Below are 24,251 nucleotides of genomic sequence, written 5' to 3' on the forward strand. Positions count from 1 at the left end.
TGAAGAGTTGGGGTGAAGAACATGTGTCTCTAGGCCCTACTGCTTCCTCTGCCTCAGGTAAGTCAGGGCAGCTCTACCACAGCTCCAGGCCACAGAAGTCCATTTCTTTATGGGCTCTGCTGGCTCTGTAGGTGGAGGCTTAGCAAGAAATTAGATTCTGAAGGGTGTGCAGCTCTGTTTGCATCAGTCACCTGAACAGGTGAAACCTATTTCACCCTCACTCTTCTCTACTACCACCACCTGCTTGGCCAACGTGCAAAGAAATCCTGGCCCAAGAACTCTCACAGCTGAGAGTGGGCCCCGGGAGGGCTGCAGCTGCCCTTGTCAGAGTTAGAAATCCACTCCCACCGTACCCCTAACCCGCACACCAGCCGCAGTCCACCGCAAATGGGGTTCAGGCCTGGCCCTCTGAGCTGGGTTCTTGGCCACCCTCAGCCAGTCTGTCCCTCATGAGGAAAAGGCGCTACACTGCTGCCAAGGTTTGTGAGAAGGTGGCCGCCCTTCCCCTACCCCCAGCCCAGCGTGTGGGTGGGGGGTCTCGTGGCCGGCGCCCGTCCCCTTCTGCATGTCTGAGGCCACCGGCGACTGCCGCCACCGTTCAGATCTGCCCTGACCCGGTTTTGAAAGCCCCTTATTTATAACTTTTATACTTTGTCCAGGCCATGGCGCTTCCCTCCTCCCCAGGTCTCACAGGGCAGAGGCTGTTTTTAACATGGCCGTTTGTACTGATGTATGAACTCGTCAATAAACACAATCATTTGCTAACCCTGGGTTGCCAGCGAGTGGGGCAGGCGAGAGGAGGCGCGGCTTCTCGCCGAGTGGATACAAAATCTGTGGTCGCCTGGGGGTGTATGGGGGTGGGCAGTTGGAAGCTGCGGACTTCAGCTGCAGTGTGGGGGAGGACGAGGCGTGGGGGAGGGCTGGGAGCCCGGGCTTGAGGCCGCAGGGAAGGGCGGGGCCTCGGGCCCGGGGCGAGGTCTTAAGGAGAGAGGGAGGGAGGGGCGGTGGCGGCGTCATCATGGCGGACGCGGTTTTGGACGCTGTGAGAAGGGAGTTACGGGAGTTCCCGGCTGCGGCAAGGGGTGAGTGGGGTGGCTCGTCGACCGCAGAGCAACTACGAGATGCGGGAGGGGCCCTGGGCTTGCCGAGAACCGGGTCGCGGATCCGGGTGCGCCCTGTTCTTCCTGGGCTACTGGCACCAGAGTGCACCGTGTTTCTTTTCCTCAAGGGGTGCGGAACCTCGTGCACGTGACTGGTGGCCGGCCCCTCTCTGATCGCGCGTGTCGCAGCCCCGTTCCCCAGCCCCCTGGGTGGGCCCTCAGCTCCCCTCCTTCCGTGTTCCCGCACTTTCGTGGCTTCTTGGGGTGACTCTTCACATTATTCCCAAGACCCGGCCCAGTCTTTACTCTGGTGGCGTTCTGTGTTTCCCACCGTCAGCCGGCACCGAATACTTGGGGCATTCTGTTGTTGCCCTTCCCACCCTTCCCTGTTGTGAAATCTTTAAGGTTTCTCCCTCTCTGAACCCCTGCTGGATCGCTTCCTTCAGGAAAAGACTCCTCCAAGCTGCGAGCACTGCAGAGCTTTGGGAGAACTGGAGGCAGCTGTACTGGAGATCCCTGGCTCTTTCCCTGCTTGGTTTTTTTTTTTTTTTTTTTTTTTTGCGCTACGCGGGCCTCTCACTGTTGTGGCCTCGCCCGTTGAGGAGCACAGGCTCCGGAAGCGCAGGCTCAGCGGCCATGGCTCACGGGCCCAGCCGCTCCGCGGCATGTGGGATCCTCCCGGACCGGGGCGCGAACCCGTGTCCCCTGCATCGGCAGGCAGACTGTCAACCACTGCGCCACTAGGGAAGCCCCCCTGCTTGGTTTTTATTTTTCTCTCTTATTCTCTTCCTTTTTTTCTTTCTATTTTTAAGCAGTATCTTATCACTGAATAGTGACATGGGCACATGGTTTAAAAAACAGCAGACTCCGGGCTTCCCTGGTGGCGCGGTGGTTTAGAGTCCGCCTGCCGATGCAGGGGACGTGGGTTCGTGCCCCCGTCCGGGAAGATCCCACATGCCGCGGAGCGGCTGGGCCCGTGAGCCATGGCCGCTGAGCCTGCGCGTCCAGAGCCTGTTGCTCCGCAACGGGAGAGGCCACAGCAGTGAGAGGCCCGCATACCGCAAAAAAAAAAAAACAAAAAAAAAATAAAACCCCCTACACACAAACCTATGACTGTTATATCTCCCTTTTTATGCAAATGGTAGCTTGTTAAGCGCACTCTTCTGTACTGTGTATCTTGAAAATCGTTCCATATCACTGTACTTCAGTCTTTTTCAGTCTTTTCCACCTCTGCTGTGTACTAATGCTGTAATTTATTTAATCAGCCCACTATTGGTAGGCATTTAGGCCATTTCCAGTCTATTGTTTTCAATACTGCAACCAATACTTTAAACGAATGTTTAACTAATACTTAGTAAGCTCTTCAGTGTGCCAGGCTCCATTCAGTATGTTTAGGATACATCAGCAAAGAAAACAAATCTCTACCCTTGTAGAGCTTACATTCTAAGTGAGGAGGCAGTTAACCATAGGCACACTAAATGAGTAAATTACATAGTAGAAAAAATTGGGTTAGAAGATAAGTGCTCTGGGGTAAAAAAGTAAAGCAGAATGAGGAGGCTCGGGATGTGGGGTGGAGGGCAGGTTACAAGTTGAAATGAGAAGGTCAGGGTAGGCCTCTTCGATAAGGTGAGATCTGAGCACTGGCTTGAAGAAGGAGGGGAGCAGGGGAGCCGAGCAGACCTCTGAGAGACAAGAGCTTTCCAGGAGAGGGCACGTGGGTCAGATGCCCTATGGTGGCAGTGTGCCGGGTGTGTTCAGGGATCAGTGAGGAGGCTGGTGTGCCTGGAGCAGAGCCTTTGTGCACATGTGTTTTTGTTGGTTAAATTCCTAGCAGAAGAATTGTCGGACCAGAGGAATTGTTTGGATCCTTTTTGAAATTCTCACTTGGAAGCCCCAGGAGGGAATAGTGGCCATTCTCTAAAGGAAATCTATTAAACGGTGAAAAAGTAAAACTGAAGTAATTACAGAAAGTACAAAGGGTTAAAAAAAAAAACAAACAAAAGGCAGTGTCCACTTATTTTAAGACTCCTAGTAAGAATAACAGGGAGATTTATTGAGCCCCACCAGGTGACTGCTTAGATGGGCTGGCATGACTGGGAAGGCCCTTTGGCAGGTTCCTCGCCCTCGCTCCCTTATCTACCTGGCACGTTCCATCTTGCCTCTTGAGCCAGTGAAGGAAGCATACTTCCTTTTCAGTTTTCCGGGGACCACCAGGGTCTTCCCACTCAGTTTCAATTTTTGATCTAAAGACATTTCACTTTCCAGCTGATGGCAAGGCCCAGATGACCGGCGTGGAGACGCGGTCATGAGAGAGAGCGTGACCTCGGAGGTGGAAATGAGTGCAGTGGCTGTTGGGATAGGATGTAGTAACCACCCACTGGGGACCAAGACATTCAGGCTAGACCGCAAGGATGAAAATAACACAGCAAAGCCGATGCCCTGTATAAAAGCCAGGAGGAAGGCATTCCAGTGTGAGTGAGCAGCAGGAACAACGTTTGGCACCACCTGAGTAGAGTGTGTGCTGACGGGCAGGCACCAGACAGGAGGAAACCAGCCTGGAAAAGTAGGTTGGGCCTCATCACGGGAGTGTCTTGAATGTGTGTGCCAAGGCTGACTGTATTTTGTAAGGAGCAGTGGTAAGCCGTCAAAGGACTTTTTACTAGAGGTGTGACAAGATGAGATTGTATTTTAGGAAGATGACTGGGCCAGGGTGGGGGATGCTTTGAGAAGGAGTGGAATTAAGCCAAGGAAACCAGTTAGTTCACTGCAGCAATCATCCAGCCAGGAGATTTTGGAGACTTACATTCAACCATTAAGCAAATATTTACTGAGCACCTACTGTGTGCTAGGTCCTGGGGGGGGTACATCAGTGACTAAGAAGCATCCCTGCCCTCATGGAGCATACATTCTAGCAAGAGAGATCGATAAACAAATGGAATAAGTAAAATATATAGTGTTAGATAGTGAGAAATGATAAAAATAAGAAGGGAAGGGGTATAAAGATTGTTGGGGGCAGGTTACAATATTAAAAAGGGTGGCCAGAGAGGGAAGCCTCATCAAAGTGACATTTGAGGACCCAAATGAGCTAACTTTGAATGTGGTTACCAGCAGAGGAAAGGGGTGTGTGTGGCTTGAGAGACATAGGTGGTAGAATCAACAGGACTTAGAGGTAATCAGTAGGATACCAGGAATGAGAAGAAAGAGTTGAAAAGGAGAGATTTTGGGGGCTTCCCTGGTGGTGCAGTGGTTAAGAATCCGCCTGCCAATGCAGGGGACACGGCTTTGAGCCCTGGTCCAGGAAGATCCCACATGCCTCAGAGCAGCTAAGCCCGTGCACCACAACTACTGAGCCTGCGCTACTGAGCCCGCAAGCCACAACTACTGAAGCCCGCGCGCCTAGAGCCCGTGTCCTGCAACAAGAGAAGCCACCAGGATGAGAAGCCTGCGCACCGCAACAAAGAGTAGTTCCCACTCACTGCAACTAGAGAAAGCCCGAGCGTAGCAACGAAGACCCAACGCAGCCAAATATAAATGAATAAATAAGTAAATAAGAAGAGATTTTTGTTAAGGGTGACACAGGGCCACTATTGACCTCTGCACAGGTGGCGCACCACACGATCTGCCCAAATACACATGGCAGCCCTGGGTGTCTGAGGATGGTGATGCTGTTCGGTAAGACCAGAAGACAGTTCAGCCCTTACTTTTCTTCCGATGGTTTTGTGTGGCAGCCTGTCTCTCCAGTTAGGTTGTAAGCTTCTTGAGATGATGCTCAAATCATCCCTTAATACCTCCACGATGGCCCAGCCAAGTCCTCAGCACATTTTAGGTGCTCTTCAGAACCTTGGCCCACCCATTACAAGCGTTGGCCTTGGGGCCTCAGCTCTACTCATTCTGGAGCTCCCGACACTGCCTCCATGGCTGCCTTTCCTAATGGATGCCAGGAGGTTGGCCACTCCAGAGTAGGAAAGCCAGGGGTTCACTGTGCAGGGCCGGATGTGGCCCCCTGGAGGGTTTGGGTTGTGTGCTGAGCAGCAGCCCGTGGCCCTGTGGACTCTTAGGGCCCATCCTGGTGTGTTTATGGGTGTTTCACACTTTCTCCTTTTAATTTCCCTCCTCATTCTTCTATTCCTGGTTGTCCAGGGTCCCTTGGTCACCTATAGGCATTGCCTGGTGACACAGTGAACTGCCCAGAGAGGGCATCTCTTATGCAGGCCGTGGGGCAGCAACTGGGTACTGTTGGCCTCAACCCCCTTTCCCTGCCTCTCTTTCTCAGAGCTCAGCGTGCCTCCTGCTGTGCCCTACCTGGACAAGCCCCCGGGTCCACTCCACTTCTACCGTGACTGGGTCTGCCCCAACAGGCCCTGCATCATCCGAAATGCCCTGCAGCACTGGCCAGCCCTCCAGAAGTGGTCCCTCCCCTACCTCAGGTGGGGGCTGCCCTGGGTGCAGAGTGTGGGCGGTGCCTTGGGGCGTCTGGGCTTGGGCTGAATGTCCATTCCTCTAGAGCCACGGCGGGCTCCGCGGAGGTGAGTGTGGCGGTGACCCCAGATGGTTACGCGGATGCCGTGCGAGGGGACCGGTTTGTGATGCCTGCCGAGCGCCGCCTGCCCCTGAGCTGTGTGCTGGACGTGCTGGAGGGCCGAGCACAACACCCCGGGGTCCTCTACGTGCAGAAGCAGTGCTCCAACCTCCTCACCGAGCTGCCCCAGCTGTTGCCTGATCTGGAGCCCCACGTGCCCTGGGCCTCTGAGGCGCTGGGTGAGTGGAGGTGGGGCCCGGGCAGGGAAGAAGTGGGAAGGTGGGAGCCAGCCCCGCTTGCTGCACCTCTCCCCTTGCTGATGACGGCCCACACTCCTGGCCCCACGGGGTCAGCTCCCTCGGCCTTGACTTCATTTCGATGAACTACTGAAGATGGCTGCCCTTCCTTCTCCAGGAGACAGAGGCCCCTCGCCATGCTCATCCACCTCTGCCCCTTCTCCCTGCCGTTTTCCTGGGGCCCCTCTGCTCCCCGCCCAGGTCCTGGCCCAGCATCACTGTGTGGTGGTAGTTCCCAGCCTGGCCTCTCCTAACTCGCCCTTTTTCCTCTGACCCACAGGAAAGATGCCTGATGCTGTGAACTTCTGGCTGGGGGAGGCAGCTGCAGTGACATCATGTAGGTGTCGGGAATACAAAGGTGGGGAGGAGGTTGTGGGGAGCGAAGGCAAGGCGGAGAGTGGAAGGCTGGCCTGCAGGGAAGTCGGACTGATTGATCTCTAAGATTTCTCCTGGGATTCTGGGGCTTAGGCATAACAGAGGGCCTTCCCCAGCAGCTCAGGTGGGCGAAGGTGCCCGCGGCACTGGACGCGGGGGACCCTGTTTCTTGTAGGTCCCTAGAAAGCACTGAAGGCCAGCTAAGTCAGGGGTAGACTCAGAAGAACCCTGTTTGTGTGAATTCCCCTCCTGGTGTCAAGTCCCTGGCAGGCAGAGATCTGAGATGCCTGAATGCCTGCCAGACTCCTCTCCTTGGCATCCCCCGAGCCTCCTCTGACTTTGTCTGCTCTTCTGTCACACTGTAAGCTGTCTTGGGGTGCAGGGCCCCAAGTGCGAGTGTCTGCCCCCTCCTAACCCTGCCCACTGGGCCCTCTGTGTCGGCAGTGCATAAGGACCACTATGAGAACCTCTACTGTGTGGTCTCGGGAGAGAAACACTTCCTGCTGCATCCACCCAGCGACCGGCCCTTCATCCCCTATGGTAGGGGATGCAGCCTGGAGGGGCCGGGGAGCAGGTGGCCCAAAGTAGAGGGAGGGCAGTGGGTAGCCCTGGGCGGGCTGGACCCCAGGCCTGAGGTGTGGACACAGCGTCTCCGCTGCACTAGGACTCCTGGCCCTCTTGCCCCTGCACCCAGGGAACAAGTGGGAGTGGTGGGCAAGCTCCAGGCCCTTTGAGGGTGCCCATAGCTTTCTCCCTCTGGCTTCAGAGCTGTACACACCGGCAACCTACCAGCTAACCGAAGAGGGCTCATTCAAGATGGTGGATGAAGAGGCCATGGAGAAGGTGTCTGCTTTGTTCCTGGGCCCCGGGAGCGGGGAGGCAAGGAACCTGGGCTCTGAGGAACAGGCACAAAAGAGATGGGGAGGTGGTGCTTTGCTCTGGAGAATCCCTACGTCTGGGCCTCCCGGTGCCAAGCAGGGCAGGGCCCATGGTGTTTACCTCCAGGGACAGAGCTGGAGGGCCTGGGGGCTTTGGGCCTACTCCCTGGAATCTGCTGTGTTCCCAGGTGCCTTGGATCCCACTGGACCCCTTGGCTCCAGATCTGGCCGAGTACCCCAGTTACAGTCAGGCCCAGGCCCTTCACTGCACCGTGCAGACTGGCGAGATGCTCTATCTGCCCGCCCTGTGGTTCCACCACGTCCAGCAGTCCCATGGCTGCATGGCCGGTGAGGGGCTGCCCAGCTCACCGGGGGGGTGTGTGGGGAAGCTTAGATTAGAAGGGGGACCCTCGTGCTCCGGTCTCCATTCTCTCCACAGTGAATTTCTGGTACGACATGGAGTATGACCTCAAGTACAGTTACTTCCAGCTGCTTGACTCCCTCACTAAGGCCTCAGGCCTCAACTGACCGAGCCCTGGTGAACATCGCCAAGGACGACTTACGGAAAAGGCCGTGCCCCTCCTGAGCCAGTCACCTCGAGAGGCAATCTGGAGTCAGAGGTGCTGGCTGCTGGCCCAGCTGGGCTTAGGGTCAGCTTCAGAGGATCGGGAGGACCAGGAGGCGCCAGGCAGGTCTGGGTGTGGTCTCCCAGGCAGCTGGCGCACAGGTGAGGCAGCAGCCTGTTCTGGAAGAGGAGTGGGGTTCAGGTGCGGCACCCTCTCACCAGCGCCGTGACCTTGGGCGAGTTACTGCCTCACAGCCTCAGTGTGCTGTCTGTAAAACAGATAACGATCGTTCCTACTTCATGGCGTGTTGGGGCTGGTATCTGTAAGGATGGCACTGGTCTGGCGCAGAGGAAGCGTTCAATAAAAGGCGGCTATGATTCACGTATGTGCTAAGGCTCCCTCATGGTTGCCTTCTGTGGTCTGGTGAGGGCTGGAAGGTTCAGGTAAACATTTCAGGGTGACCCTGCTTGGGGGTGAGGGCTGGGTCCAGGCCGGGGCCTGAGGAGATCTCTGCAGCCGAGACCTCTGTCCCCGGCCGCTGTCACAGCCTCTCTGGGGCAAGCAGGCCGACCTCAGCCCTGTTGTCACTATGTGGCACGGAGCTCGTTGACGGAGAGCTTGTAAAGCTCTCGCTAGCTTCGCTCTGGCCTTGTTTGCTCTCCACCTTCAGCTCCACGGCAGCTGGTGGGGTCTTGTTCCCTAAGGGTTGCCCTTGTTTCCCTCACAGCAGGCACAGATAGGAGGGGACGGAAACCCCTGTCCCTCGTGGGTCTCTGCACTCGCTGTCCCCACCCCGCCCCCTTGCCCCAACCTGGCGCTGGGGACGGAAGAGCCCCCTTCCCTGGCTGCCACCCAGCACCCAGCTCCAAGGTGGAGGCAGCCCGGCACGTGGCTTTGAAGGGCTGTTTCACAGAACAAGCCACAGCCCTGCCGGCTCACGCTGGGGCCCGGGGCGCTCCCCTCAGGTTGGCCAAGCACTTCCGTGAAGACCGGGCGGTTCTGTCACATTGGCACCAGGAGGCTGTGGAAGGCCCTGGGGCTGGGGACGCGGCTTGCGGGTTTGCTGCCACTCTGGGGCCCACTCCCTGCCTTCCAGACCTCAGCAGCCCCTTCAACCGCAACCCCAGCCAGACCCCCGCGGCCTCTTGCTCAGCCGCTGACGGCAAGCTCTCCTAGGGGCCCCTCCTCGAGGTCCAGGCAGGGAGAGCAGGGCTGTGGGGCCTAGCGGGCGGTGGCTGGAGAGGATGGGTCTGTGGGGGTGCTGAGCCCTCATCACGAGGGTGTCATTGGCTCTGTGTGGGCTTAAGGTGTCTCATCTCCTGGACGGGCGGCTGGTCCAGGAGTGGGTGTGGGGCTTGGGTGGAGCTGAAGCTGTGGGCAGGAACCAGGGAGGAGCTCGAGGCCTCCTGGGACATCCCTGGCTCTCGGTGAGAAAGCTGACAGTCCTCAGTCCTGCAGGTGCTGCCCGCCATTCCTTCCTCCCAAGGACTCTCTGCCTCATGGCTCTGGTAAGACCTGCTAGGGCACTGGTCCCTGCGGGGTCTGGTTAATGCTGTTTCTTGAGGGAGCTATGGGCTTCTCCAGCTGTTTGCCGGCCTTGGACAGGGCCAGGGAGCAGGAGCCAGGGAAAAGGCAGGGTCTTGGGAAGGAGGATCATTCTGTGTTTTTCCTGCCCTAGAAATGGGCTCTAGGCAGAGCTCCCTGGCACCATGGATTTGGGCCCTGAGAACTCAGGCTCCCAGCTGCCGTCCTGGGGCCCCAGAGGAAGTGGCCGCTCCTGTGTTCTTTCTCAGTTGCTTAGGGCATGATGGGTGAGCTTTTCCAGCTTTGCCCCTGGACTCCGTTCCATCAGGGCCCTTCTATCCACACCCCCTTTGCTGCCCAGGGGTCCCCTCTGCCACCCAAGACCAGCCTCAAGACTGCTTAGTAAAGGGGAGCCAGGGTTGTGGGGTGGAAGGAGTAAGGAAGCAGGTAGGTGTGGGAGTGGAGAGCACAAGTCGAGCTAGCCTGCTCCAATCCTGGCCCTGGGTCTTGGGCAAGCAACTACTTAGCCTTTCTGTGCCTCTGTTTCCTTGTGGGGTTGGTCATAATAAGTAGTTCTCATGCATAGGGTGGTTGTATGATTAAATCGAGTTAATCTACGTGAAGCCCTTGGACCAGAACCGGTGCAGCATGTTGTGTAAGTGTAGGCAGGCGTCATCAGGAGATACCACAGCCGCCTTTAGGCTCAGGACTCTGGTGGGTGGAGGACAGGCCTGTGGCTGGGCAGGGCTGGTCCTTTTGGTTCAGGACTAGGCCTCAAGGTGTCACCCCAGCCTCCCCTTTGGGCCCATCAGCCTGTAGTAAGCCTGTTTCTCTCTCTCTCCTCTGCAGGCAAAGGTGCCTGGGACCTGCTTGCTCACCATTCATGTCCTGCAGGCCCGTGACCTGCCCTCCAAGGACCTATGTGAGTGCTGGGCCCAGAGAGGGCAGTGGTTCTGCAGCTGGCTTCAGAGTGGGGCAGGACAGTGGGAAGAGATGCAAGTAGGGCTGGGCGTGCGGCGGGTCCCAGAGAGGGTGCTGAGAGGAGGTAGTGGATGGAACGTCGAGGTCAGGCCTGCACCTCCTGCCTCCCGACCCAACCCCATTCCCTGGGTCTCTAGGTCTCCTGGGGCTGCCTGTGATGGAAGGACGTGGGCTCTGGGCAGCTGGGCTGGGAAGGGCTCTTGGCCAGCACCAGGCGCTCCTTCTTCCTTCCCACAGTGACCCCCTCTGACTGCTACGTGACTCTGTGGCTGCCCTCGGCCTCCAGCCACCAGCTCCAGACGCGCGTGGTCAAGAACAGCAGAAACCCCATCTGGAATCAGAGCTTTCATTTCCGAATCCACACCCAGCTCAAGGTGGGCAGGCATCAGCCTGGCCCTGCTCCCTGACCCACCCCTGTCCCACCCCTTCTTCCTGCAGCCCCCTTACTCTGTTCCCCTTTCAGAACATTGTGCAGTTCAAAGTCTTTGACCAGGACCTTCTGACCAAGGATGACCCTCTGTTGTTGGTGCTGTTTGACGTGGGGACTTTGCGGGCTGGGGAGTCCCGGCGTGAGAGCTTCTCACTGAACCCTCAGGCAAGGCTGTGTGCAGGCAGCGGAGGGCTTCAGCTGTGGGGAGGGGATGCTTTGGAGGGTGGTCAGGTACATGGCTTTCTTCTCCAGTGAGTGGTCCAGGCTTCCCTGGCATCCCAGAGGCCTCTGTCAGCGAGGAGCTACTGTCCACCAAAGAGCGGTCCTGTCCCCGACCCTCTGTCTTGTCCCCTGAGCCAAGGGCAGCTTTCTTGGAGCAGTCCAGGGAAGGTGGACAGTGGCTCTCCTCACCACTGGGACCGCAGCTGCCCAGGTGTCTGGGTTGGGGCCTACACACACATGTACTCCTCACTGTTTCTAACTTGCTTCTTTCTCTCTACAGGGCAAGGAGCAGCTGGAAGTTGAATTTCGGCTGCAGAATCTGTAAGTCGGGCCATGGGGCACTTCCCCGGGTGGGAGTGATTCCTTCTGGGAAGGAGAGAGCCCAGCGCACCCAGAGCTGACACCCTTCTCTGGGAGGCATCAGGGGTGGAGGAGGAAAGCCCAGACCTCCTTGGGGGATGGGAACCTGGATTCTCGGTAAGGGTCACTGGGGGCTCTTTCCAGGACCGACTGTGCTGAGCGCCTCGTCAGTAATGGCATCCTGGTGGTGAGTCTGGAACCCCTCCCTCGTGCCCTGTGCTCACCCTTCTCCCTGGGCCTGAAGCTTGGGCCCACCACGGGGGTCGGGTAGCGCTGTTGCTGGGGGTGGGAGCGGCTGGGATTTTAGTTCCAGAGGCTACAACCCCAAGCAAATGTTTGGTGACTCAGGGCCAAGGTAAAAAGGTGCTGAGGAGCAAGAACCAGGGTGTCGGGAGGGTGGCATCTCCAGCAGGGGAGGGGCTCGAGTCTGAGGGGCTCTCTTAATGACCTAGGCCCGGGAGCTCTCCTGCTTGTGTGTTCGACTGGAGAAGGCTGGGGGCCAGCAGGGTGAGTCCCCGAACCACTGGGATAGCTGCCGTCTCTCAGCCCTTGTCTTCCCCTTTCTAAGGGGACCCTGGAGGGAACCTTGCACTAGCTGTCCCCAGCTCTCAGCCAGGAGCAGGAGTGAGGGGATGAATCCATGCTGGGGCTTTTCCCTTTAGTCCTCAGAGGGGCTGTGGTGGGACCCCATCTCCCAGCCTAGGTCTGAGCCAGACCTCCATCTCAGTGGGGGGGGAGGTGCCCCGTCCCCCAGGCCCCTTAGGCAAGACAGGGGCCTCTGTGGGCTGAGATCCCATTCCGAGCCTCTCTGCCCTGGTTCCTCTTTCCAGGGTCGGAGGGCAGAGTTCAGCTCGTGGTTCCTGGGTCCTGTGAGGGTCCGCAGGAGGCCTCCGTGGGCGCCGGCTCCTTCCGCTTCCATTGGCCGGCCTGCTGGGAGCAGGAGCTGAGTGTTCACCTGCAGGTACTGGGACGTCCCGGGCGCTGAGGCCCACAGAGCCCTCCACCCTGCTTCCCTTGGCACCTCCTGCCAGCCTGTTCCTCTGCTCACCCCGAGCCCCCTCCCCATCACTCCCTGGCAGTGTCAGGCATCCTGGGAAGTGTGGGGTTGACCTCAGCCTCCTGTCCCCCTTCCGGCTACTTCTCTGTCACTCCTGGGGCAATTGGTGAGGCTTTGCTGGAATGGAAGGGTGGAGATTCTTAGGTCCTCTTCATCCTTCCTGCAGGATGAGCCCCAAGAGCAGCTAAAGGTGCCTCTGAGGGCACTGCCCTCTGACCAGGTGGTGAGACGTGTCTTCCCTACATCCCAGGTACTGGTCACCCAGAGGAAGAAAGCCAGATGTGCACGGGTGGGGTGGGCCCAGGCCCCAGGCCTTGAAGGGCTGGCCTGCTTCTCTAGCGGCTTCTGTCCTTGGGCCAGGCCGTGGACAAATGCCAGGCCAGGCTCTGGGGAGAGGGGTCCTCTGAGCATCCCTGTCTTCAGGCCTGAGGCCTGGCCCCTGTGGAGGTGGCTGGGGCCCAAGGGAGCATGGGTCTGTCATGGGACATGGCTTAGGCTGGATTGAAGGAAACGGGGTGTCCCATCTTTGTGACTGGAGGCTTCATGGTTTTCAGGAGCCCCTGATGAAGGTGGAGCTGAAAAAAGAAGAAGGGTGAGAGGCCGGCTGGCACTGGGAAAGGTCACGGGGGACAGCAGCGGGCACTCAGCCTGGAGGAATGAGCAGGCATGGGGCGGCCCCTAGCAGGCTCGGCCACCGTGAATCCTGAGATGCTCAGGGGTTTGCTCCCAGGGTGGGGCCTGAGGTGCTGGAGCCTTGGCAGATGAAGGCTCTTCCTGTTAACTTTTTACATGCATTCCTGCTTCAGTCAGAGGGGTGTGTGTCTAGCCCAGTGCCTGGCACTTGGGAGGCCCTTGATAAATGTTTGGCTGGAAAAGCAGATGGAAGGTGGAACAGTGGTTAGAGGCACAGAGGGGGCAAGGAAACCAAGAGGAGTGCAGTCGCGCCCCTTCGGGGCCTCAGTTAACCCTCAGGAGATGGGAGGAGCCGCCTACACTGGCCCTGCACATGCCTGGGGGGCTAGCTCCCCACCATGAAGAGGCGGGAGCACCATTCCTGTCCCCTTTAGAGTCATTTTTGGGTGAGTGAGGGAGGGAGGCTGAGAGGAGGAAGTGGATCGATGGCGTTGGGTCCCCCCTGGAGCCTCTTCAGTCACCGCTTTCCTGGTCCTGTGAATCCACTGTGCTGCTTCCCCAAGTGTGTCCCCGCCAGGGTCTGGGTTCACCTTCTCCCCCTCACGTCCACACATCACACGTCAATGGGGACACAGGAGCTGGGGCGAGGGTTGGGGAGAGGAGAGGAGAGAAGGGTGGCGGCTGGCTTCCCGGGGCAGGCAGGCTGGCCCCCTTCTCTTTCTCCGATGAGGCCAGGAGCTGCCTCACGGTCCCTTCTTTCCCACCCAGACCGAGAGAGCTGGCAGTGCGGCTGGACTGCGGGCCCTGTGCCGAGGAGCGGGCCTTCCTGAGCAGGAGGAAGCAGGTGGTGGCCAAGGCCCTGAAGCAGGTCCTGCAGCTGGATGGAGACCTGCAGGAGGATGAGGTCTGGGGACTGGGCTGGACTGGGGGGCGTCCTCGGGTTCAGTGCTGGATGCTAGGACTGGTTGTGCCCTAACCAGACTAGAACTGGTGCCGAGCCAGCCTTGGACCCTGCTCTGCTTCCCTCTCCCTTGCTGTTGTCAGGAGCTTGATCACGTCAGATGCAGAGCGGTGCGTGAGGCCTGGGGCATCTCCTAGGGATTCCACCTCTCCTAGAAAGAGGGAGAGAGGTGGCCCTGGGGCTTCAAGAAAGCAATCCCCAGACTTCTTAGGGGCTAGAGGTGAGGAGATGAGGCTTGGAACTTGTCCATTTCTCTTGGAGTTCTGAAAAACCAGACAAGCCTGACCCTTGCAAGGCTACTTCCGACTAGACCTTCCTCAGCAGACCTGACTAGAACTGGTCCCAAGAGCCCTGATCAGATCTTGACTAGCCTTAGCTGTGGGTGAGCTGAGTGGGCACTTGGCTTGCTACCTCTTCCACCTGTGGCTTGGCCTTCCCCTTCCCTAAGGCCTCTCCAAGCCTGGCTGTTCTCTCTTCCAGATCCCAGTGGTAGCTGTTGCGGCCACTGGTGGTGGGACCCGGGCCATGACTTCCCTGTATGGGCAGCTGGCGGGCCTGAAGGAGCTGGGCCTCTTGGACTGCATCTCCTACATCACAGGGGCCTCGGGCTCCACCTGGTGAGTTTGAGTGTAGGAGCCTGGGGGGGGCTAGTTGGGCTGTGATAGGAGGGTGTGGTGGTAAGGCTCTCTCAGACTCCACCGGCCTCTCTGACCAAACTGGAAGGGGTGGGAGAATGCACGTGCCAGGGAGAAAGGTGCTCAAGGGGACGCTGGAAGGTGTCTTCTGGGCCACTGTCCTAGCAGAAGAGAGAGCCCAAGGCATGTGATGGGGGTCCTTGAGTGACAATCCCCCTGGCTTTGGCTTTTCCCAGGGCTTTGGCCAACCTCTATGAGGACCCAGAGTGGTCTCAGAAGGACCTGGCAGGGCCCATCGAGTCACTGAAGACGCAGGTGACCAAGAGCAAGCTGGGCGTGGTGGCCCCCAGCCAGCTGTGGCGGTACCAGCAGGAGCTGGCTGAGCGTGCACACCTGGGCCACCCGCCCTGCTTCACCACCCTGTGGGCCCTCATCAACGAGGCGCTGTTGCATGACGAGGTGTGGGGAGGGGGGCAGCCAAAGCCAGGGCGAGGTCCAGAGATGGGGAGCGGCCCTGGGCCGCAGGGGCTGGGAAAGGCGCCAAGAAGCCCTGGCTTTCTCACCCTACCTTCCCTCAGCCTCACGACCACAAACTCTCAGACCAGCGGGAGGCCCTGAGCCGTGGCCAGAACCCTCTGCCCATCTACTGTGCTCTCAACACCAAAGAACGGAACCTGACTACTTTTGAATTTGGGGGTGAGTAGCTCCAGAACCGTGACCTGCGCTCTCACAGTTGTTGGGGTGACGGGTAGCCAGGCCTGTGTGTGAAGGTGGGTGTTAACACACCCCCTTTTCTGGGCCAGGTCCCGTGCTTTCCAGAGCCTGTCATCCTATCCGAGTCACTCAGGCTTTGGGATGGGGGCAAGGGCCGTGGGTCCCACGCTCAGGGCGCCAGCAGCAAGGCTGAGCCTCCTGGTCACGAGGCTGCCCGACGCGGGGCCCCGTGGTGAGGCTGTGTGGCTCTTCACAGAGTGGTGTGAGTTCTCCCCCTACGAGGTCGGCTTTCCCAAGTACGGCGCCTTCATCCCCTCTGAGCTCTTCGGCTCCGAGTTCTTCATGGGGCGCCTGATAAAGCGGCTTCCTGAGTCCCGCATCTGCTTCCTGGAAGGTGAGCGGGTCTGGGAGGTGGGAGAAGCTAGGGGCCTGGGCGCGGTGGTGGGCTCGACTGTCCCAGCTCCGTCACTGAGACGTTTCCTGGTCCCAGATGGGCTGTGGGGAAGGGTCTGGGTGTGGTGAGGTGGGGGACTGTCTCCCACTCGGATCTCCTCCTCAGGCATCTGGAGCAACGTGTACGCAGCCAGCCTCCAGGACAGCTTGTATTGGTCCTCCGAGCCCAGCCAGTTCTGGGACCGCTGGGCACAGGCTCAGGCCAGCCTGGGTAGGCGCCCGGGCTCTTCCCCGGGAAGGATGGGAGAGGCAGCCAGTGGGGCTGTACTTGGGGAGCGTGGGGTGGCTCTCTCCTCCATTGTGAGTCCACAGAGGCTGGAATAAAGGGTCCCTGTTTCCCCCGTCCTTGACTGCAGACAAGGAGCAGGTCCCCCTTCTGAATATACAAGAGCCTCCCACAGTGGCCAGCAGGATAGCTGAGTTCTTCACTGACCTTCTGACACGGCGTCCACTTGCCCAGGCCACCCACAATTTCCTCCGTGGCCTCTCTTTCCACAAGGACTATTTCCAGCATCCTCACTTCTCTGCCTGGAAAGGTATTGCTTTTCTCCCCGGCTCCCAGCTCCCCAAACTCTTCCCATGGCCACCTGAGCCTTGGGTCCCTGGTCCAGACATCTGCACTGTCCAATCCCTGGGCCCCAATTCGTTTGAGTTCAGTTCTCTGCCTGGCTTGGAGCGGGAGCCCCTTTTCCTCTCCTTACGTTGGGGTCAGGGCCCACCTGTGGAGCCTTGGGAGTTGAGGTGCTGCTTTGGCAGGAGAGGGCAGGAGCCGGATGGCAGAGCCTCCTTCTGAAGCAGCAAGGAGCTGGCATTAGGCTGGAGGGCTGGTGCCTTTAGCACCCGTGACAGCTGCTCTCCACCCGGTTCCCCCCGCCCACCTTTCCAGCCACCAAACTGGATGGCCTCCCCAGCCAGCTGACACCTGCAGAACCCTTCCTTTGCCTGTTGGATGTTGGCTACTTAGTCAACACCAGCTGCCCACCCCTCCTGCGGCCCACACGGGACGTGGACCTCATCCTGTCGCTGGATTACAACCTCCATGGAGCCTTTCAGGTGGGCATCGGGCAGGCTTGGGGGGGGGGCAATGCCAGGCCTGGCCTCAGCTGGCCCGACATTCCTGACTCTGGAGAGATCCGCTTTGGAGTGCTCAGGAAACACTCAGGGGCCGTGATAGCGACGCTGTGAATGAAAGGCTGTGGATTCTGTGAACTCTCCCCCAGGGGCACTTACTCTGCTCAGGAAGTTGGCGTGATGGGAAGCTGGCAGTGTTTTAAAATGTATTTTATTTTAAACGTACCTGCACCCTGTTTGGTCCTGAACCCCTAGGACTCCTTGCTTTGAGTTTCTGTGCTGGTCCCGGGAAGGATTTTGTCTCCCAGTTGCAGGACCTGGGAGTTGTTAGCAGCCCGGCTCCGTTGACACCAAAGGGGCTGCCATAGAAGGGCTGCCAGGTTTAGAACATTGACCAAGCCTGGCCTGTTGGGTCCACTAGCGTCTGGCTTGGCATCTGGGCGCTCAGTCCCGCATCTTAGCAGACCTCCACGTTCAGTCAGTCCAGCGTGGAGGACACTGGGAGCCCATGGGCCCATCCCGCTGATGCCTCTTCTGCCCACCCTGCAGCAGCTGCAGATCCTGGATCGGTTCTGCCAGGAGCAGGGCATCCCATTCCCGTCCATCTCACCCAGCCCCGAGGAGCAGTGCCAGCCCCGGGAGTGCCACCTCTTCTCGGACCCTGCCCACCCTGACGCCCCTGCTGTGCTGCACTTCCCGCTGGTCAACGCCTCTTTCCGGGAGTACTCAGCCCCAGGTGAGCCACCATCCTCTGGAGCCCTCCTCTATCCTCCACCCAGGTGACCCCAAACCCGCCCTCCATCCCCAGTGAGGTTGCCTCCCATGGCCAGCCTGCACTCTCTCCACAGGGGTCCGGCGGACGGCCGAGGCGCAGGAGGCCGGGGAGGTGAACCTGTCTTCATCCGACTCCCCCTACCACTACATGAAGGTGACTTACAGCCGGGAGGACATGGACAAGCTGCTCCGCCTGACGCATTACAACATCTGCAACAACCAGGAGCAGCTGCTGGAGGCCCTGCGTGAGGCCGTGCGGCGGCGCAGGCAGCGCCGGGCCGAGTGATGCGCGGGAGGATGCCACGCCCCAGCCCCACGGCCTCTGACTTTTTCAGGCTCCCTTCTTGGCCGCCTTGCTGCTCCGGTTGAGTTGGGGTGGAGACCATCATCCCCAAGTTCAGAGCCTCTGGCAGTTTGGACGGCCCAGTTGTGGTCGCCAGCCCTCTGAGGGGCTCACGAAGGTGCCCAGCACCACCCAGACGTGGCACTGAAGCCACCAGCACCCCTGCCATGGACACCCTGGGGTAGGTTGAGGGTTTTAAACAGGGGCTGGGGCCTCGTCTCCATGACGTGGCAGCGGGGGTAAGTGGGGCAGTCTGGGCCAGATTTGTGTACGCACCCAAAACCCCGTGACCTGCGTGTCCTTTCCCTTCTTTGCTACCTTGAGTAGCTGTACAGAGTGAAAGTAGAGCGTTTTACATATTACAGAGGCCCGTACAAACGTGAGGCATTATGGAGATTACTGTCATTGCTTCCGAGAAGGGACAGGTCATCCCACCTCTTGGTTACCCAGGGCAAGGACTGGTTTAGGAAACAAAACCTCTCCCCAGGCACCTTATAGAGCTGGCAAGTCAGCTTGGGCTTCCCCTGAAGAGCAGGCTGTGAGCTCATGGCAGTGTCTACTTCACTCCGGCCCACTCTCTCCAAGCAGAGAGGTGGCCAGTTTAGCCTGTGGGGTGGGTCTTGCTGCTGCAGCCCTGGCCCTGCCCAGGTGACTTGCAGGCAGTGACAGCCAGCACCCCTGTCTTCCTCACCCAGGGACTCAGGCAAAGGGCTGCTTCCTGTCCCATGACTGATTGATAGGGGTGGGCCAGACCTGGGATCAGATGCGCCAAAGACAGACCAGTGCTAACGGCGTGACTTCAGCAAGCTCGGACCTTGGTGGGGCCTGTCTCCTAACCGTCTATTCCAGATGTTGGTCCCAAGGGTCTGATAGCTGGGTCTCCTGGTCCCCTTGAGGGTGTCCTCGCTTGTAGCCCTGAGGTTTGGTGCCACCTGCAGGTTCGCTTCAGGGCCCAGACCTGTTGTTGGGAGAACAGGGAGGTGGAGTGAATTTAGGGCCTAGCTTCCCGCGAATCTTCTCCAAGCACTGGTGCCCCAGGCCTCTACACCTCCTCCTAACATTGATGTGGGGTGTGGCTACTGGGAGGTAGCTGCAGGAGGGACCATGATGTGTGGGGGGGCATGGGAGATGACTGGTTCCCATGATGCACCTCACTACCTCTGTTCCCTGGGCATGTGGCTGGAGGCACAGAGCAGAAGAAATGGCTGCTCTGATGACCTTAGAAGCCACCATGTCCTGGATAAGGCCTGTTGACTCAGCAGCACATCATCTGAATCATAAATTGGAAGCTGTAGGTCCTGCAGGAGTGGATAATTACACCAGACACCACGACTGGCTGCCACCCCTGCTGTGATGTGAGTCCTCAGGCACAAGGCTGTGTGTAGGTCTGTTCTGTGTGTGAACCTCTGTGTGGGTCTTGGGGTCTACGGGTGTGTGTCTGGGTGACATCCTGACTTCCGGGCTCTCTGGGATAGTAAGACTCCTCCCCTTCCCCCCTGCAGCAGGGACCTAGTCCTTGGACTGTGGAAAAGCTGGGAGGATGGAGACAGAGAGTGGGGACAGGAGCAAGGGTGCAGGAGGGGTCTGGCCGCCTTGCAAGCAGTGCTGCATCTTGGAGAGGAAGGACAGGAGAGCAAGGAGGGGGAGAGTGTGTGGGCACCCGGGAGGCTTCCTGGTGTGTGCAAAGGGAAGCCGGGTACACTCACCGTGGGTCTGGCCTGAGCAAGACAGCCGGCGGGAGCCTCGTGCAGTTTCCTCTACGGGAGCCCACGGGCCAAGGGTGGCTGTCGGCGCAGTCGTGTCTCCCTCGGCGAGGAGGGTGGGGGCAGCCGGGGAACCTGGGGGGAAAGGGAGCCTCAGGTCTGGACTCTGTCGTCACTGCTGAGACCGTGACAGGGTGGGGGTGGCCCCACACCTGAGCAGTGTAGTTTGAGTTCCAGGACCTTCCTTGGGCCTAAGAGGGCAGCGTCTGTGCCAGTCATGGGGGCTCAGGACTCCCGCCCACACACCCAGGTGCCCTACCGGCTGGGCCGAGCACCCTCTCAGCAGAGTGCTCAGCCGGGAAGCCCAAGGGTCTGGCTCGGAGCTCTGGGCTCAGACTGGGGGCTGCAGAGCCAAGGAAGAACAGCGGTCAGCCTGGCCCGGGAGTTGGCCATCTGCAGCAGCAGACTCCATGCCTGCTCCTTCCTCCTTGCCGTGGCTTGAAATCCTACCCCCGAGCTGATGGTATTAAGAGGAGGGGCCTTGAGGTGACTTCCTAGTCTCCAGAACTGTGAGAAGTAAGTGTCTGTTGTTCAAGTCCTACCCAGTCTGTGGTATCTTTGTTATAGCGGCCCGAACGGTCTAAGAGGCACCTGCTTCTGGCCACTCTGCACACACCAAGCCTTACCCACGCTGAGAGGCAGCCCAGGCCCAGCACTCGGGGGCAGGTTCCCCCAGTGCATCCGGCCTCCTGGAAGACAATGCCGATGGGCTCAGGGAGGCTTAGCCTGGAGAAACTCAGGTCCCTTTGGGATTCTGGAAGGACAGCCTCAGGGAGATCCCAGAGGAACAGACACAGTGTAAGGAACAGAGCCAGGAACCCAGAGGGACTCCCAGGTGGGGCCCCTAAACGCTCTCTCCACACGGAGCCTGTCAGACCACAATGATGAAAGATTTCTGGTCTAAGGAGTGCTTTCTGTGTATTCCTCCTAGCAGTAGAGCTGGGCTTGGCCACTGTCTATAAGACACCCCAAGGGAGGTGCGTTCAGAGCTGTTTGAAGACTACAAGGTTAGAAAAGGCCTCACTAGCAGAGCAGAGCATGGGGAAGCCCATGAAGATCCTTGAGGGAAAGGCTCAGGGGAGTCAGACTCCAAAGTGGGTGAACAGAACCAGGAGGCTGTCAGGGCATCAAGCCTGGCTCCGCTTCTACTAATTAGCTATGTGATCTCTGGCAAGTTGCTTACCCTCTCTGGGCCTTAAATTGAGAAAAAAACTCCCACTTACCTCTCAGGCACAGAGATAGTAGATGTGAAACTTCCAAGGACGCATCCAGTGCCAGCAGCTTGGGGCCCAGGGAATCAATGCCCCTCGCGCCTGCCCCGTTCCCCAGGCTTCCCCTGGAGCCTGCCTGCCGCGCTGCTCGGGGCTCCATGCCAGCTCTCAGCCTGCCCTTCAGATGGTGCTGCAAACGGTCTCTACCGCAGGCAGCCTGCGGCCCAGTCATGAGCCCAGCTGCCTCCAGTCCCCTCAGCTGCCCTTGGGGGGCTGTGCCTGTCAAGTCAGCGTGTCTCTCCCCCGACATGGCCCTCACCTTAAGGAGAAAGTGTGTTTTCCATCTTGGTGATCCCTTGGTCTCTCACGCTGGGCTTCTGCGAGGTCAAGGGTGGCTGTGGAAGCCGCGTTCTGAGGAGAAACGAGCGGTAGAGTTTACCACGACTGTCTCTGCTCTTCCCTGTGGGTCCTTCTTTGTCCTCTGCCCGCCCACCCCCTGCCCAGTACCTTGGCTGCCATCCGCTCGTCCTGGAGCAGGCTCGGGCAGCTGCCCCCCGAGGCCCCAGGGCAGCCGTCCCTGGGGCTCATGCCGGGCTGTGGAGAGAAGGCGTGAGGCTGCACCAGCCTCGCCAAAGCCTGTGTGTCTCCAGAGGCTCCCAGGGAAAGGACTGGACTGGACCAAGGTGCCCACGGGGAAGAGGGAGCCAGGGGGTAAACTTCCAGGGAACCCAGGAAGAGGAAGATGAGGGGCACACCCCCACTTGGGCGAGGACAGAAGCTGTGAAGTGGCCCCGGGGAGCCAGACTGTCCAGTTGCCGCGGTGGGCACCACAACTCGAGCCCGCCAGGCCCCGCTGCCCTCAGCCCTCAAGTGGCTCTGTGGAGGGCAGCTGCTGTGGAAGCAGTTTCCGGGCACTCCCCTGGCTCCTCCCAGGCAGGAGCTCCTACATAAGCTCCAAAAGTCTCCATGGCAGGGGCACGCTTTGCATCCTGAAAATGCAAGATGGGGCCCACCTCTGGAAGGTGGGCGAGGCATCTAACCCTCCCCAACCTCCTCATCCCTGGTGACCCCCCTGGTCCCTGGTACTGAAGTGCTGGCTCGGGGTGTGGGCTCCCTACCCCGACGGTCCCTGCCGTGCTCTCCAGGGAGACAGTGGTGGCAAAGGGTATGCGAGGCCCGACGGGGACACGTGGCTGCAGCTGTGCTATCTCGGTCAGCTGTGCTCTGGGCCACCAGCTTCCCAAGGGCTCTGCTGGAGGGAGGTCAGCCCGCTGCCACCTCTCCCAGCTTTCAGCTCCTTCACCTGTGGCTTCTGTTCCACCTTCGGGAGGGGAGCCAGGCCAGGGCTCTGGGGGGCTCCATGCCCCAGCCTCTCCTCCCCACGTGCCTCCCACCCAGAGAGCCCCCGTGTCCTCACTGTTCTTCATCTTTTCCTGCTCCAGCTCAGGAGACTTCCCTCATCCCAGTGCACACGGCGCCCTAGCCTACCTGGAGATGTGGGCAACAGGACGTGACAGCCAGCAAGGGAAAGAATAGGGCTTTCCTGAAGGGTCAGATGTGGGCTCAGCGCCTGGAGAGAGCCTGACTCTTGGGCTGAGACCAGGACCGCCCACCCCCATGGGCCCCCAGGCCCCTATCTCCCAGTGCACCCTCATTTCAACCTCCGCTCACCCCTGCCTTCCTCTGCAGTAAGCAAACTTCTCCTCCTGGGCAGCCAGCAGCTTTTCTAAGTCCTGGTGTCTGTGGAGCAGCCACTCCACATCTGACACCGAGCGCTGGGGAGAAGCAAGCCAGGGTGCGGCCCAGCCCTCAGGGGTGCAGAGAGCCATTCCCTCACCCTCTGCAACCTGGCCGGGGGCCCAGGGTGCAGGGGAGCAGCAGGATCTGCCCTTGGCTGTAGCTGCCAGACGGTGCAGCCAGCTAAGGGGCAGGGCCTCGGCTCACCCTGCAGTTGGGGTCCAGCAGGAGGTCTTCCCGGCACGCCAGCCAGGCCTCGGCCCGGTCCAGCCACTGCTGCAGCTTCTGCAGACGCCAGCTCCCCTCACAGCGCTCCCAGTGCAGGGCCCAGGCCTCCCTGAGTGCTCGTGGCCAACCGTCCAGCTCCTGCAGGCACTCTGTCATCTGCGGGGACGGGGCACTGGGGGTGAGATGCTCAGGCAGAGCCACGGGGTGGGGCAGGGCTGGAGCACCCAGCAGAGGTGTCGAGGGAAGACCGTGAGGCCTGGACCCTCCCCGTCTCTGCCCCCCGCTCCTGCTCAGGGTTCCGAGGCCTTGGGTAACCTGGCTGTGTGCCCAGCTCAGCCCAAGACCCATCTCTGTGCTCGTACCTCCAGGGACATGAAGCGGCCATTGTCCACCGGCTGCTGCCCTTCCTGCTGTACATCCTGGGCTTGACGGCAGTGCCCCTTGATTTGTTGCCCCAGCTCCTCCAGCAGCTCCAGGAGCCGCTCGGTCCCAGACACATCCCCAGCCAGCTCCTCTGAGGACACCAGCCCCTGCTTCTCCTGAGCCCATGCTCTGTGGGGCAGGGAGGGGAAGCTGCTGTCAGGGCCAGGAGGGCAGACGGGGGTGGGGGGCAGGGCATGAGCTGCATAGGGAGATGGGGACTATACCCCCCAAAGAGCTGGGGTGACCCCCGCCCTGCAGGGCAGAGCTGAGCCAACAGCCGGGGCAGGATGCCACCTACAGCAGTTCCCGACAGCGTCCGAGGAAGGCGTGGCCCTGGGCAGCCTCCTCCAGCTGCTGACCCCGCTCCTGGACCTTCGCATTCAGGGTGGCCAGGCCTCCTGCACCTCAGCCAGTTGCTTGGCCAGGCCCTCCTGAGCCACAGGGTGTAGCTGGCCCAGCTGGCAGGGCTCCATCTGCACCTGGGCCCCCTCCTTTTCCATCGCTGCCAGTCTCTCCTGCAGCCAGAATCAGGCCTTACCCCCTGGCAACCTGATGCCTCTGCTCCTTTTCAGGGAGCACCCATCCACTCTGAGAAGCCCACCTCCACAGCCCGGGCAGGCAGGGCCTCCCTTCCCACCTCTGGGGTCCCCTTACCCAGGGGAGGAGGTCAGACGGGCAGCCCACGGGGCGTGGACCCTTACCTCCAGGCATCTGTGCTGTTGCTGCAGGGTTTGCACCGGCGCCGGGCTGCGGCCACAGGCATCTCTTGCCACCGGGGCCGCCCTCTCCTGCATCCAGCCCCGGAGCTCGGCTGCTACCTGCTCAAAGCCGCAGACCTCACGGGCCATGGCCAGGTTCTGAGAGAGGAGGGCGGGCCTGCTCCAGCCAGGGTCCTCTCTCCCTGGAGGTGTAACCTTCCGGGCCACTTCCTTTTAAACAAGTAGGTCCATGGGGCTTGGTGACTCGTTCATGACCACCGGGTACAGGAAATGTCCCA

At 59.7% G+C, this 24,251-nt stretch overlaps 3 protein-coding genes across 6 annotated transcripts in view; 2 read left to right on the forward strand and 1 right to left on the reverse strand.

The window, feature by feature from the left end:
• Window positions 1-975: 975 nt before the first annotated feature.
• Window positions 976-10,266, forward strand: JMJD7 (jumonji domain containing 7). 4 transcript variants are annotated; one of them, XR_014296345.1, is made up of 9 exons: window positions 976-1,082; window positions 5,374-5,527; window positions 5,605-5,858; window positions 6,196-6,252; window positions 6,735-6,830; window positions 7,057-7,133; window positions 7,357-7,516; window positions 7,608-7,895; window positions 10,108-10,266. XR_014296345.1 is itself a non-coding variant. In XM_082648088.1 (8 exons), exons 1-8 carry the CDS (start codon window positions 1,019-1,021, stop codon window positions 7,694-7,696), a joined length of 951 nt encoding a protein of 316 aa, XP_082504214.1. In that variant the 5' UTR covers window positions 976-1,018; the 3' UTR covers window positions 7,697-8,560. The 4 variants fall into 4 exon arrangements, 2 of the variants coding, with proteins under 2 accessions (XP_082504214.1, XP_082504215.1); XR_014296346.1 differs by lacking the exon at window positions 10,108-10,266 and adding an exon at window positions 8,014-8,560; XM_082648088.1 differs by lacking the exon at window positions 10,108-10,266 and having other exon boundaries at window positions 7,608-8,560.
• PLA2G4B (phospholipase A2 group IVB) lies at window positions 8,700-18,270 on the forward strand. The gene is made up of 20 exons (XM_082648087.1): window positions 8,700-9,242; window positions 10,108-10,180; window positions 10,477-10,613; window positions 10,703-10,834; window positions 11,172-11,212; window positions 11,396-11,438; window positions 11,704-11,758; window positions 12,082-12,212; window positions 12,475-12,558; window positions 12,863-12,900; window positions 13,710-13,845; window positions 14,383-14,519; window positions 14,774-14,996; window positions 15,116-15,233; window positions 15,508-15,645; window positions 15,811-15,915; window positions 16,061-16,240; window positions 16,591-16,757; window positions 17,325-17,511; window positions 17,624-18,270. Exons 1-20 carry the CDS (start codon window positions 9,234-9,236, stop codon window positions 17,833-17,835), a joined length of 2,346 nt encoding a protein of 781 aa, XP_082504213.1. The 5' UTR covers window positions 8,700-9,233; the 3' UTR covers window positions 17,836-18,270.
• Window positions 18,271-19,401: 1,131 nt separating this feature from the next.
• The window catches only part of SPTBN5 (spectrin beta, non-erythrocytic 5), a gene marked incomplete at both ends in the record, with an annotated part of 44,182 nt that continues 39,332 nt past the window's right edge, over window positions 19,402-24,251 (reverse strand). The window contains 14 exon segments of the mRNA XM_082649394.1: window positions 19,402-19,424; window positions 19,599-19,730; window positions 19,915-19,998; window positions 20,282-20,344; window positions 20,680-20,714; window positions 21,186-21,277; window positions 21,374-21,460; window positions 22,538-22,560; window positions 22,563-22,641; window positions 22,811-22,987; window positions 23,194-23,383; window positions 23,553-23,643; window positions 23,646-23,769; window positions 23,956-24,068. Of these exon segments, the coding sequence (XP_082505520.1) occupies window positions 19,402-19,424; window positions 19,599-19,730; window positions 19,915-19,998; window positions 20,282-20,344; window positions 20,680-20,714; window positions 21,186-21,277; window positions 21,374-21,460; window positions 22,538-22,560; window positions 22,563-22,641; window positions 22,811-22,987; window positions 23,194-23,383; window positions 23,553-23,643; window positions 23,646-23,769; window positions 23,956-24,068 (1,313 nt within the window).

The sequence above is a fragment of the Grampus griseus genome (genome assembly GCF_964374135.1).
Source record: "Grampus griseus genome assembly, chromosome: 2".
Taxonomy (NCBI): domain Eukaryota; kingdom Metazoa; phylum Chordata; class Mammalia; order Artiodactyla; family Delphinidae; genus Grampus; species Grampus griseus.

Coding starts and splice junctions, on each gene's coding strand:
- JMJD7 (XM_082648088.1), top strand. CDS start 1,019: ATGGCGGACGCGGTTTTGGACGCTGTGAGAAGGGAGTTACGGGAGTTC. Junction 5,859..6,195: donor CTGGGCCTCTGAGGCGCTGG/GTGAGTGGAGGT, acceptor TCTGACCCACAG/GAAAGATGCCTGATGCTGTG. Junction 7,517..7,607: donor GTCCCATGGCTGCATGGCCG/GTGAGGGGCTGC, acceptor TTCTCTCCACAG/TGAATTTCTGGTACGACATG.
- PLA2G4B (XM_082648087.1), top strand. Junction 14,520..14,773: donor GGGGCCTCGGGCTCCACCTG/GTGAGTTTGAGT, acceptor GGCTTTTCCCAG/GGCTTTGGCCAACCTCTATG. Junction 17,512..17,623: donor CCGGGAGTACTCAGCCCCAG/GTGAGCCACCAT, acceptor CTCTCTCCACAG/GGGTCCGGCGGACGGCCGAG.